Consider the following 13514-nt stretch of genomic DNA (forward strand, 5'->3'; position numbering starts at 1 on the left):
GTGTAGACGATATGGACTGCTGCTTCTTCTATTGTTGCTGATACAGATGCAGGAATAGATGAATCGGTTTCTGCCATTGATGATGATGATAATGAGGAGGAGGAAGATGAGAGATAGGGTGTTGTTACATGATGATAATAGGGTTCGATTAGCCATTTTTATAGAAAGAAAGAGATAGGTTGAATTCTGGATTTTTTGTGGTTGGGGGATGAAGGTGAGAGATATAAGAGAGAGAAATATTTTCTTTTATTTTTTAATTATAAGGGTATTTTGGTCATTTAACAATACTTAACCAAAAAATTCTAACAGTGTTAGAAATTTGGACTCAAATGGTTAAGGAAAATGCTTATAGGGACTCAGGTCGTTAAACTTTTTGCTTTTGGACTCAATTAGTTAAAACCCATTAAACACAGGGACTCAAAAAGTAATTTACCCTAATATTAATATTAATAGTAAATAAATTAGACAATGCCCTATCAACAAAATTAAAGCCTTTGGCATGGGTAGAATAAAAACCCCTTTAGATACATGGTAGTACCGACTCTTGGTAGGAAATAAGCGATCGCAAACACCGGCTACTGCTACTAGTTGGTCGGTCAGCCAGCCATTTTAATCCATCTATGTGCGACGGACGGACGGAAAGGAAACATGTGTTGGGTGACGGCGAGGTCCCTGGCAATCTCTGCTCTTCACAGCTGCCCCCCTCTTCCTCTCCCTTACTTTTCTTCCTTTACTCTCCTCCTATGCTCCTCCCCGTAAGCTCCTCCTATCTCTTTCTTTGCTTTTGATTTCAGTCACATGTGGTTTCTGTGTTATTATATTCTCACATGTTTAATCCACACTTTGATTATTTTTTGTTTTATTCTGGTTATGCAATGGGTGCTTCAATTCAAATGTTGATGGTGCCACACACACACACACACACACACACATATAATAAATGTGTTGCTGTCAAAACACTTATGAGCGTTGAGTGTAATGGATTTGGAATTTAGGTGTGTTCATTTCGCATATTGGAGTGCGGATTTCGTTCTCTATGTTATTATTCAATTCCAATTCCATTCCATTTTGTGAAACGAGCACTAACTTATGTTTAGGAAGTCACGTGTGTTACCCCTAAAGTTATGTTAATATCTATTGGGTTTGTTCTTATGAACATGAGTTTCTAGGGTACTTGATGCTATATATACCATAGTTATTAAAGGCGCCAGGCTCACTCAAGGCACATAGGTCTTGCCAACGGCCTAGGCGCAAAGTGCAAAAAAAGCGACGGCCTGAGAAAAATAAAGCGCATAATGAAAAAAAAATATATTATATATTAGAAAAAGAATACTATTCTTTGAATAAAATAACCAAAATCTATTATATAACACTTTATATCATCTATTTCGTACAAAAAGTTTTAAAATATTAGTGTATTAGTGTAGAAAAGTAGTTTTCCTTAGATAAAAGAAGAAATCTGGCTAGAATCTTGTCGGAATTTAGTGAATTTGGCCGGAAACTCTCCGGAATCTAGGAATCTTGCCGGAATGTGCGCCTAAACCATCACCTGGAGAATTAAAGCGCAATTTCTTTGACTTAAAGCGCAACTGACTCGCCTCGCCTGAAAAATGGGCCTAGGCGCAAGAGGCGATGGCTTTTACCAACTATGATATATACAAGTTAATGATTCACGTTTAGAGATATTCTTTGACTTATTCGAATCTTGAATATGTTTAGGAACTCTGATTATGTTGTTTTGGACTGGGATTGGTTAACCAAGTATTCCAATCAATGAGGCCATAAGAAATGTTGAATTTGATGCTCCCAAGCACCATCTATAGAATGGTATTACTATGTCGAGTTGGTTTGCGTTGACTTTTAAACCCCAATATCTTTTTGAATTTTCAAATAACATAATTTTTGAATGAAACAATTTAGGCATCCATGTCAATACACTTTTGCAACTTTCACTCTGTTTGACTTTGACTACTGTCTATCTTGGTTTAAAGACGCGCGCCCTAAGCGCGTTTAGGCGCGAGGCGACCCAAGGCGCCAACCAAATCGCCTTGTGTGACACCAGGCGCACAATGTACAAAAGGCGCAGGTGAGGCGTGCTTTTTAGCCTAAAAATTGACCTGAGGCGCAGGTGAGGCGCGCGCCTTATGTACATGGTGTGTTTCTGTGCTGCTGAGTGTTGTACAAGTGTCTATGTTAGCTAAAGCTCTTTAATCTGACTCGTTAGATGTATAAACAAACCAAATCGATCCATAAATGGATCAAATTTGCCATGCCTACCCCAAGCATATATCTTTCAAAGGTCTAAAATTCTCTCTCTCTCTCTTATTGGGCCTACCAGGCAGCCGAAGCAGGTCTACTGCTTCAAAGAGAGAAGGTCTACAAGCACCAAATCAGCAAAAAAGATCAGGGAACTAAAAGATCTTCTTGTGGAGAAGGATTATCCTCATATCATGTGGTGGAAGGAGGTATTCTAGAAATCAGAAATATAAAAATTAGTAGATTAATCTATCGCCAAGAACAAAAGATTATGTTTACGGGTTGCCTTTCCCATCTATACTTATCAGTCTTATTTGTTCTTACAGAAAATGCTGACATGTGTGAAGACATCATCTATCCAATTGGTAACGCGACTGGTTTACTCCAATCTGCTTGGTTTGGATGACAACCTCAAGAATGGGAGGCAAGTGTTGTTTTCTCGTCTTGCGAACTATATATATATTTTCTAGTATATTTAGTGAATAGTTTCTGTCAACCTTATACAATGAAGTATTAGTGATTTTTCTTTGTATTTATTATTTTGTGAAGTCTAAAAGAAGGAACGCTTAATTGCGAAATACTGAAATTCAAGTCAAGGTTCCCTCGGGAAGTTTTACTTTGTAGGGTATGTTGATAGATACTACTGTACTGTCTCTCCTTTCTATATCTTGGTCCGTCCTATTGAAAGATGGGTGGGTAGGTTAATGGGTTGAAATGAGTACGGGCCAAAATCGGCTCGGTGGGTTGCCCTCAAGTACGTTTTTTCTATTCTTTAGAACTTTTGGTAAGTAAACAAATTATTCTTTGAACAAAAAGATTTCAGAAGCTGTATGCATTGACAGTGATTTTCAACTTGTTCCCTTTTGCTAAACTTATACATTTGCGATGAAAAAACCCAAAGTGACCCATCCGTAAGTAAATACGTCAAAATTGTCATCTCTACTTTGTTCTTAATTGGTTTCTTAATATTTTTAGGTTGGGGACTTTTATGAAGCCATTGGGTTTGATGCGTGTATCCTTGTGGAATATGCTGGTTTGAACCCTTGTGGTGGTCTTCGTTCAGATAGCGTTCCTAAAGCTGGCTGCCCTGTTGTGGTATTACATATAAAAAGTTTCAACTGCCGGCTCCTATTTGTTGGCTTGGTTTATACAAGGTTTAAAAGAACGGAAACGAGTTTCGAGGCGTTTTCCCTTCGCCTCATGAGGCGTAAGCCTCGAGGCGTAAGGCCGAGGCGGTATTAATAAATAAATATAAAAATTATATATACTATAAAAATAATAATAATAATAATAATAATAATAATAATAATAACTAATTTCATCATCAGATTCATCAAAATCATCAAAAACACACTTAAAAAAGACATGAAATGCTTGAAATTGACACAAAAACCAAAAACATCAAAAAAGCTATCAAAAGCCCCTCTGAGGCGCATATACATTAAAAACACCATGAGGCGCGCCTCAGGCTCGTTTTTTGGCCGTTTCGCCTCAAACGTGATGGCTATTTTTTGGACTTCCTTTTAAGTAATCAGTGTTATCCGTTTTTTAATCTGCAGAATTTACGTCAAACATTGGATGATCTGACACGTAACGGGTTTTCCGTAGTAAGTTCTATGACTTTTGATTGCGGTCAACTTTACTCATCATAATTGATTAAGCACTTTTTCTTTTTAAGATGAGGGTGAAGTTGAATTTTCTGATGTTTATGGTTGTAGTGCATTGTTGAAGAAGTTCAGGGTCCAACTCAAGCTCGTTCTCGCAAAAGCCGTTTTATATCTGGGTAGTTACAACTTACATGCTCAGGACTTGAACTATTAATTTAATATTATATTGATTCATTAATTTATGAAGGCATGCACATCCCGGAAGTCCTTATGTGTTTGGACTCGTGGAAGATGATCGTGATCTTGAGTTTCCTGAACCGATGCCCGTTGTTGGTATGCAAAAGTTACATATACTTTATTCGGTTATCACAGCAGCTACCAAAATTTTGTCACTTCATATTTTTAATGATTTTTTTTTTCACGTGCTAACTATGTTTAATTTTGATCTTTACATTTTATAGGAGTATCCCGTTCTGCCAAAGGGTATTGCATGGTTTCAGTTCTGGAGACTATGAAGACGTTTTCTTTAGAAGACGGCTTAACTGAAGAAGCATTAGTTACCAAGCTTCGTACTTGTCGTTATCATCATTTGTTTCTCCATAAATCACTTAAGAACAATTCTTCGGGTATTTTTTTTCCTTTGTGATACAACACGTTTAGACTAAACGTCATATCATGACCCCCTTTCAATTAACAGGGACTTCTAGTTGGAGAGAGTTTGGTGAAGGTGGGCTATTGTGGGCAGAATGCAATGGCAGACACTTTGAATGGCTTGAAGGAGACATGCTCGATGAGATCTTATTTAGGGTTTGTTATACATTTATGTATATGGGTGTACCTATTGGCACACCAAACCCTAGTAAAATCAGGGTTTACCTACGCTGCGTATAGGTCTAATCAGTCTGACATACACTGCGTACAGACCTATACGCAGCATATAGACCTATCGTATCATTGTCAAATCGGTCTGACATACGCTGCGTATAGACCTATACGCAACGTCTTACTTTATGTACATACGCTGCGTATAGGTCTATACGCATCGTATGTCAGACTGATTTGACATGGTACTAGGTTTGACTGTCTCGTCGTGTACCTACCCTTTACCTACGCTGCGTAGAGACCTATACACAGCGTATAGAGGTAACCCTATACACTGCGTATAGATCTGTACGCAGCGTAGGTAAACCCTAAGTGTGTAGATAGCCTGCCAAGGTGTGCAATTAGTTCGAGCCTATGTATATTTAACTTTTTTATACCTACATCTCTCAACACGTTAAAATTGTTTACCGTTTATGTTGTATCTGCAGGTAAAAGAGCTATATGGCCTCGATGACAATGTCACATTTAGAAATGTAACCATTGCTTCAGAAAACAGGCCTCGTCCATTGCATCTTGGAACAGCCTCACAAATTGGTTAGATATCATCTCTTCAATTATGTTGTACCTCGTACCATGCTGTTGTGTTCTTCTGACACATGTCGTGTATATCAATCAGGTGCTATACAGACTGAGGGAATACCTTTTTTGTTAAAATATTTGCTCCCCTCGAATTGTACTGGACTACCTGCGATGTAAGTGAAGAATCTATTATTTCAAATCTTTAATATAAAAAGCATTGGTGGGATGAAGTCACGAAACAAACATTGAAAAGCTATGCGTACATCTTTTAGTCTTGAATCGGCTCAGTCTTACCGAATAACACCTTTTAGTCTTGAATTGGCTCAATCTTACCGAATAACACGGAGTTCCCACAAACAAAAATAAGAATGTCAATTGATGCAATCATTTTATTTTAATTTCTTATTGTGTCCAAGGCTTGATGCAAAACTACTATTGAGCCGGGGGTCTCACTGGAAGCAGCCTCTCTATTCCTACGGGGTAGAGGGTAAGGCTGTCTACATCTTACCCTCCTGAGACCCTACCTTAGCTTTGCTATTGGTGGGATTTATTGAGTATGAGTATGATGATGATCTAAGCAGTCAATAGCGGTGCTATAGCGGTTAGTGGACCTCAGGGTGTGTAGCGGTCCAAATAGCAGTGACCTATAGCGGTTCCGCTATTAGCGGCGCTAAATACTGTAGCGGTGCTATAGCGGTGGCCTATAGCGGTTATAGCAGTAACGGTGTTTGATTGTGTTAATTCTTAAATTAAATACTTCAAAGTTACTATTAGTATTTGATTTGCAACAGGTTTTTGATAATGGAATGATATTACTATGAATTTTGATATTACTATTAATATTTTTCAAAGATATATTTATATATATATATATATATAGGGTAATGCTAGACAAAAAACCCTAAAAATTTTAGGAAACTCTGGAAACTCAAAGCTCCCGACTTTTTTTTTTGAATAAAATAACACATGTAATATACATGTTTTTAAGAGTTTTGGGCCAAAAAAAAACAAAAAAGCGCCGAGTACTTTTTTTAAAAAAAAATAAACAAGTTCCAAAAACTTCGTTGACTAACATGTGTTAGACAAAAAATGCTGAAAGTTGCTGAAATTTGTTTTTTTTTTTTTTAAAAACCCTTGGGCGCTTTTTTGATTTTTTTGGCCCAAAACTCTTAAAAACCTGTATATTACATGTGTTATTTTTTTCAAAAAAAAAAAGTCGGGAGCTTTGAGTTTCCCGGGTTTCTTAAATATTTAGGGTTTTCTATATAGCCCAACCCTATATATATATATATATATATATATATAAATACATAAATTATGCATGGTATAAAAATTACCGCGATAACCTATATATATCATATAGCGGACCTTGACCGCTATTCGATTTTGGACCGCTTTAATTGCATAGATGATAATATATTTTCCTTATTATTTTGGCATTAAATTTATTTCTTTTGTTTTTTCTTCCATTTTTGCGGTGTTTACAGGTATGTCAGAGATCTTCTTCTAAATCCTCCTGCTTACGCAATTGCATCTACCATTCAAGGTGAGTTTCTAATTAACATTAGTTGGCATCTTTTTTTTTTTTTTTTTCATAAGGCGTGCCTGATGCGTGAGGCGTTAAGGAAAGCATACCAAGGGCAAAAAGGCATGTCTCATGTAGTTTCGGGTAAAAAGTGGTCAAAATTAGGGGTTGTAGGAGGTTTATATGTAAAATAACCCAAGGGGTGAATAAACTATGATGGTTTTACTTGATAAATAGGTTTATATGTATAACAGGTGGGAGATATGCAACTTCTGGTTGTATGTAGAGAACCACCTTATGTATGTGATGTGCGCACCTCGTGCCTCGTTAATGAATAAACTCTTTCGACAGCGTGATAGTTTTAAACCTTCTCCGATAAACTATAACTATTTTTTTTTCTTTCTATTTGAACATTTTGCAGACATCTGCAAACTTATGAGCAATGTTTCATGCACAATTCCCGAGTTCACTTGTATCACACCATCAAAGGTACTAAAAATCAGTTGTAGTTTCCATATTTGTTAAAGGCATGGAATTCAAACTTTGACACGTGTAAATATTTATCCATAGATTGCTTGTTATTGTGCAGCTTGTAAAGTTACTTGAGTTAAGGGAAACAAATCATGTTGAGTTTTGCAAGATCAAAAGTGTGCTCGATGAGGTTTTACAGTTGTATAGTAACTCTGAACTCAATGAGATACTAAGACTATTAATGGATCCTACTTGGGTGGCAACGGGACTGAAAATCGACATGGAGACCCTAGTAAGTGTTCAACTTTTCTTCAAATGCTTAAGAAACACGACTTCACCCGATTAGGGATGTAGAAGAGCTCAGCCGCTTATGAGCTACTCTAGATTGACTCGCTAAAAGTTGGAACTGAGTGAAGCTTCAACGAGCTCAAACTCCAAAAATTAAGCTTGTCTAATAAACGAGCCCGATCTCGACTTCAATTATCGAGCTCAAATAGGCACGCGAGCCTACTATTCATATTATATATATTAAATACATATTTACATAATTATTATCATTATTATCATCATATATAGGGGAAGGTTAACGTACAATAGCCCCTTAACGTGCGACCGTACGCGACTTAATTACGCACGTTATTTGCATAATTACGCATGGGTTGGGTTAAACCCTAATTACGCATGTTATTTTGGTGGTCACGTACGGTCGCACGTTAAGAGCCTTTTTTGTGTGTACTGTACAATACTCCTTAACGTACGATGTGTACGCGATGAGATTTCCGCATGTTACATTTCAAAATCCGCATGTTATACACTAAATCCGCAGGTTGTAAACCAAGTCCGCACATTATAAATTAAGTCCGCATGTTATAAACCAAAGGTGCATGAAACCAACTCCGCATGTTGTAAACTAAATCCGCATGTTATAAACCCGTCGCGTACGCATCGTACATTAAGGTCAATTGTACGTTAACCAACCCCTATATATGTGTGTGTGTGTATATATATATCTTGACAAAAATAATTTAATATATGGATATACATATATTATGTTGTATATAAAAAAATCATAAATATATGTAAAATAAATGTATATATTAATTAATAATGATTAAACGAGCCGTGCTCGAGCTTAAAAAACTATCGGGAGCCGAGTCGGAGCTTTAAAAACAGAGCTCGAGCTTAGGGGAGCTTGGGCTCGGCAAATGTTGATTCTCATGATATACAAGTACAAAACAACGACAAATAGCTGTTTATGCATTAAAAGCCTTTTACATAAGTGTATGACAACACTTATGTTTATATATGTTATTATTCTATCAGAAGGGTAGTTAGCTGTTCCTTGGTGATTTTCAGGTGAAAGAATGTGAATGTGTTTCACGTAGAATTAGTGAAATTATCTCTACATATGGCGAAAGTAATCAGAAAATGAGTTCCCATGTGAACATACCAAATGAATTCTTTGAGGAGATGGAGTCTTCATGGAAGGGCCGTGTCAAGAGGATCCATCTAATAGAAGCTTACGAGGAAGTTGATAAGGCTGCCGGAGCCTTATCTTTAGCCGTGAGTTAATAGTTGCAATCAAGTTTGTTGTTTATATTTCCGAAAACTAAGAATATGGTACTTGGTTTTAAAAAGCGTGCATGAGGCACAAGGCGATCTACATTTTGGAAAATGCTTCAATCCACACATGGGTCAAAATTGGTCAACATTATGGTACGTAGGAGGGTGATACGTAAAATCAACCATAAAGATGATTAATTTACGAATGGTTTACTTGATAAAAGCTTATTTGGTTGTACATAAAGCAACGCCTCGCGCTTCGGCTTTTGGAACCTAGACACTTTAAAATCAAAAGTCACGTAACTGAACATGCGACTATTCTTTTAGGTTACAGAAGATTTTCTTCCGGTAGTTACGAGAGTAAGAGCTACTACTGCATCATTTGGAGGTCCAAGGGGAGAAATCGCATACGCGCGGGAGCACAAAGCTATTTGGTTCAAAGGGAAACGGTTTACGCCAGCTGTTTGGGCCGGAACCCTAGGTGAAGAACAGATCAAACAACTTAGGCCATCTGTAGATGCAAGGGGTAGAAAAGTTGGGGAGGAATGGTTTACCACTGTGAAGGTGGAGGATGCACTCACAAGGTTAATTTTTTTGTTCGTCTTTAATAAAAAGCTTTTAAAATCTTCTTTCTTTCATTCGACTTGTGCTTCTTTATTTATATTTCAGGTATCATGAGGCTTGTGCAAACGCAAAGACAATGGTCTTAGATTTGTTAAGGGAACTTTCTGCCGAATTGCAAGCTAAAGTTAATGTTCTCGTTTTCGCATCCATGTTGCTTGTTATTGCAAAAGCGTTATTTGCTCACGTGAGGTAGATATTACCTTGTTTATTTTTTTATTTTGTAAAAAGCGTGTGGTACGGAACAAGAGATTTATATAGGCGAAGCATTGCTGTATGTACAACCAAATAAACTTTATGTACAACCAAAAGTTGCATCTCTTTCTTTTACGTGTCAACCTTCTTCATCAAATATACCAATCATAATAAAAAACCAAAACCTTTACGTGGGCGTCTTAGTTTGTAAGATTTTTTGTGATCAATTAAGATTTTTATAGGATTTCTTTAATGTTGACACAGTGAGGGGAGAAGAAGGAAATGGGTGTTCCCTACTCTCATCGATTCGTCTGGTTCTCAGGTATTTATCCCCGCGCGTTGCGGCGGTATCCGTACCATACTGGCACTCGGTTTAGTTTTAAAAGAAGGAAATAGTAACTTTTTTTTAAGTTTAGAGATTGTATGATAACTTAAGTATTTTTTTCCTTTCAATATAGTTGTAAAAAAAGGAAAAACCAACAACTTAATTCAAGTTTAGAGACAATATGATAATGTGAGTATTTTACCCCGCGCGTTGCGGTGGTATCACTCTATGCAGTTATAGTGGTCCAAAATCGAATAGCGGTCAAGGTCCGCTATATGATATATAGGTTATAGCGGTGGTATAGCGGTAATTTTTATACCATGCATAATTTATGCATTTTTATATATATAAATATATCTTTGAAAAATATTAATAGTAATATCAAAATTCATAGTAATATCATTCCGTTATCAAAAACCTGTTGCAAATCTAACATAATTTAAGAATTAACACAATCAAACACCTACCTGCGTTACTGTGTTGTCTCATTCTACAACGTTACTGCTATAACCGCTATATAGGTTTCCAAATAGCGGCCAAATTGCGGTATTTAGCGCCGCTAATAGCGGAACCGCTATAGGCCACCGCTATTTGGACCGCTACACACCCTGAGGTCCGCTAACCGCTATAGCACCGCTATTGACTGCTTAGGTATCACTACAATATTGTAGTCGTCAAAGAAGGGGAAAAGACTAATTTTATTGAAGTTAAAGGGCTGCATGAGAACTTTATTAAAGTTCAGGTTGTGTAAACGAAAAGTTACACTAAAAGACAAAAGAGATTAAAAGAGAAAAATAAAAGTTGGGTGCCACATGGCAGCACGTGGTTGGATGGAATCAATAGTGTGGGGGGGGGGGGTTCTTAATATTTATACAATATAAATGTTAACGTCGTATAAGGCTTGGCATCATGTAAATTTTCGGGTTCCGTGTAAGTATTTGGTTTTGACGTTGAAGTTTCCGATGTAGGAAAAGGGACGAACACACGAGATGCAGATTACAGGTCTATCACCATATTGGTTTGATGCAGCCGAAGGCAGTGGTGTGAGGAATACAATTGTTATGAAGTCGATGTTTCTTTTAACCGGACCAAATGGAGGTGGTAAATCAAGCTTGCTTCGTTCGATTTGTGCTGCAGCACTATTTGGAATTTGCGGGTTTATGGTCCCGGCTGAGTCTGCCACAATTCCTCAATTCGACTCTATTATGTTACACATGAAATCTTATGACAGCCCTGCAGATGGGAAGAGCTCATTTCAGGTGACATAACCGTTCATACGTTTTAAACAATCGTGTTGATATATATACACATATGTTTTAAATATAAAAAAATCATTAACTAGAGATGTTCACAAACCGTTAGAACCAACCGAACCACCCAAACCGAAGAATGTCATTGTCGGCCGGTTAGAGATCCAAAACAGTACGATTTTAAACCGTTTCGTGGTTTTAACGGTTTGGTACGGTCACCGGCCGTGTAAATTGAACTAGCCATTTAACCCTTAGTATTTATAGAATTTTTTGCAATACGTATTTTTGTGTATATGGTAAATTTTCATCAAAACCGATCGAACGGACCGTGAATTTTTCAACCCTATCTATGTATCTTGTGATCTCAGATAGAAATGTCAGAGTTGCGGTCTATTATTGTGGGGGCCACTTCAAAGAGCCTTGTCCTTGTGGATGAGATATGTAGAGGAACCGAAACCGCAAAAGGGACATGCATTGCTGCTAGTATTGTGGAAACTCTCGACTCCATCGGCTGTTTGGGCATTGTATCAACTCACTTGCATGATATCTTCAAGCTACCACTAACCGCAACGAATACGGTATTTAAAGCAATGGGAAGTGAACACGTGGATGGTCAAACCAAACCCACATGGAAGTTGATTGATGGGATATGCAGGGAGAGTCTTGCGTTTGAAACGGCCAAGCGCGAAGGGGTTCCCGAAGCAATCATACAAAGAGCGGAAGAGCTATATATCTCAATGCACACAACGGATGAACACGATCTTTCTAATGAAAACGGATCTCATAAAACCAACAATCACCCAATTGTTAATGAAACACTGCCTAATCTTTCGTTTGTTGAATCGACTGTCCAAATGCAGAAGTTTTTGAAGGAAGTAGAAAGTACTGTCCGTATGATATGTCAGAGAGGGTTGATTGAGGTTTGCAAGATGAGAAGTACAGTAATAAGATGTGTTCTCATTGCTCCCCGGCAACAACCCCCGCCATCGGCAATTGGTGCATCAAGTGTTTATGTGATTCTTAGACCTGACAACAGACTTTATGTTGGGGAGGCAAGTCATCTCACTTGACTAATGTTTAGGGTCGGTTTTGGGCTCAAACAAAACCAAAACTGAATACTTAGATTTTCTACTAATAATCTTTGATAAAAATTTCAGACTGATGATTTGGAGGGACGGGTGCGTGCTCATCGATCAAAGCAGGGAATGCAAAATGCTTCTTTCTTATATTTCTTAGTTCCTGGGAAGAGCGTAGCTTGCCAGTTGGAAACTCTTCTGATTAACCAGCTACCGAAGCATGGGTTTCAACTCACGAATATAGCCGACGGTAAGCATAGGAACTTTGGTACATGTGTTTTCTCGACCGTGTAAATTCTTGAGTTATTTAGGTGTTGTAGTCTCAAATACTACTGGTGTGGAACTGTCATTTTTGTTATCAACCAGCCAACACCGTTTTTTGTCAACCAAAACTGATTTGGTGGGCCTGAAGGTATTTTAACCTTTTTTTTAATGGTTGGTTGACTTAATGCAGTACTAAAGACGACCTATTTCCAAAGTCGTTAGATATAGATCGACTATATCTAACGGCATTAAATTTACTTTCTTGCATATTCATGGTTTTTTTTTTTTTTTGAACAGCTAATTTCATTCACAACCAACACCAAAGCTTACAGTACAGTACAGTACATCACCTCAGGCTAGTGGGTTACTAGACGAAACTCCAAATATGATCACCACATAATCAAATACAGAATGACCAAATGTTAAAAAACAAACAAAACTGCGGCACCTTATTCTATACCTCGAACCGCGCTCACTTGCTCCACTCCAGTAACCTTTTTTTGCCCTGCATTTAATTCATAAGGAACTATTCGCTTGCATCTCCTCGAAAATTGCATCAATGCTGACACGTTTACCCCTGAAAATGTTTTCGTTTCTTGCTCTCCATGTTCCCCAACATGTTGCAAGAAAAATAGTTTGAACATAGTCTTTTTTCTGCGCTTCGATCGCCGAGCTTTTATGAAACTCCAGCAAGTCTTTCATGGTGAAAGCAAAAACTTGCATATTCATGTACTTCATTATAATCGTTTTATTTATATCTATAATAATAATAATAATAATAATTAATTAATTAAAAGAAATTGGGTGTTCTAAAAATCTACTCTTTCAAGACGCCAACTCTATGGATCTGCCTTGTGCATAATTGTTGGGAGACGTGCCCTATTTAATCCCTACAAGTCGACCATGACTCCTTTACTAACACCATGACCAGATCCAACCTGTTTTGGTCTAGAGCATCCA

The 13514-nt window shown here is 37.5% G+C and overlaps 1 protein-coding gene across 2 annotated transcripts; it reads left to right on the forward strand.

Annotated features, from left to right (window-relative positions):
- Nucleotides 1-522: 522 nt before the first annotated feature.
- Nucleotides 523-13157, forward strand: LOC110865817 (DNA mismatch repair protein MSH1, mitochondrial). Of its 2 annotated transcripts, XM_035974617.1 has the most exons (23): nucleotides 523-755; nucleotides 2339-2465; nucleotides 2583-2680; nucleotides 2806-2881; nucleotides 3232-3351; nucleotides 3816-3863; nucleotides 3975-4039; nucleotides 4111-4196; nucleotides 4325-4489; nucleotides 4561-4670; nucleotides 5174-5279; nucleotides 5362-5437; nucleotides 6752-6810; nucleotides 7211-7278; nucleotides 7379-7552; nucleotides 8617-8823; nucleotides 9151-9407; nucleotides 9493-9636; nucleotides 9904-9961; nucleotides 10933-11223; nucleotides 11583-12266; nucleotides 12372-12540; nucleotides 12852-13157. In XM_035974617.1, the coding sequence occupies exons 1-23, from the start codon at nucleotides 649-651 to the stop codon at nucleotides 12923-12925; spliced, it is 3369 nt and encodes a 1122-aa protein (XP_035830510.1). In that variant the 5' UTR covers nucleotides 523-648; the 3' UTR covers nucleotides 12926-13157. The 2 variants fall into 2 exon arrangements, with proteins under 2 accessions (XP_035830510.1, XP_021970830.1); XM_022115138.2 differs by lacking the exon at nucleotides 12852-13157 and having other exon boundaries at nucleotides 540-755; nucleotides 12372-12751.
- Nucleotides 13158-13514: the final 357 nt, after the last annotated feature.

The sequence above is a fragment of the Helianthus annuus genome, chromosome 6 (assembly GCF_002127325.2).
Source record: "Helianthus annuus cultivar XRQ/B chromosome 6, HanXRQr2.0-SUNRISE, whole genome shotgun sequence".
Classification (NCBI taxonomy): Eukaryota; Viridiplantae; Streptophyta; class Magnoliopsida; order Asterales; family Asteraceae; genus Helianthus; species Helianthus annuus.

Bases quoted from the DNA above. Each gene is read 5' to 3' on its own strand.
- LOC110865817 (XM_035974617.1), top strand. From the start codon at position 649: ATGTGTTGGGTGACGGCGAGGTCCCTGGCAATCTCTGCTCTTCACAGC. The intron at 2,466-2,582 runs GTATTCTAGAAA...TTGTTCTTACAG, and splicing joins ATATCATGTGGTGGAAGGAG to AAAATGCTGACATGTGTGAA. The intron at 2,882-3,231 runs GTATGTTGATAG...TAATATTTTTAG, and splicing joins GGGAAGTTTTACTTTGTAGG to GTTGGGGACTTTTATGAAGC.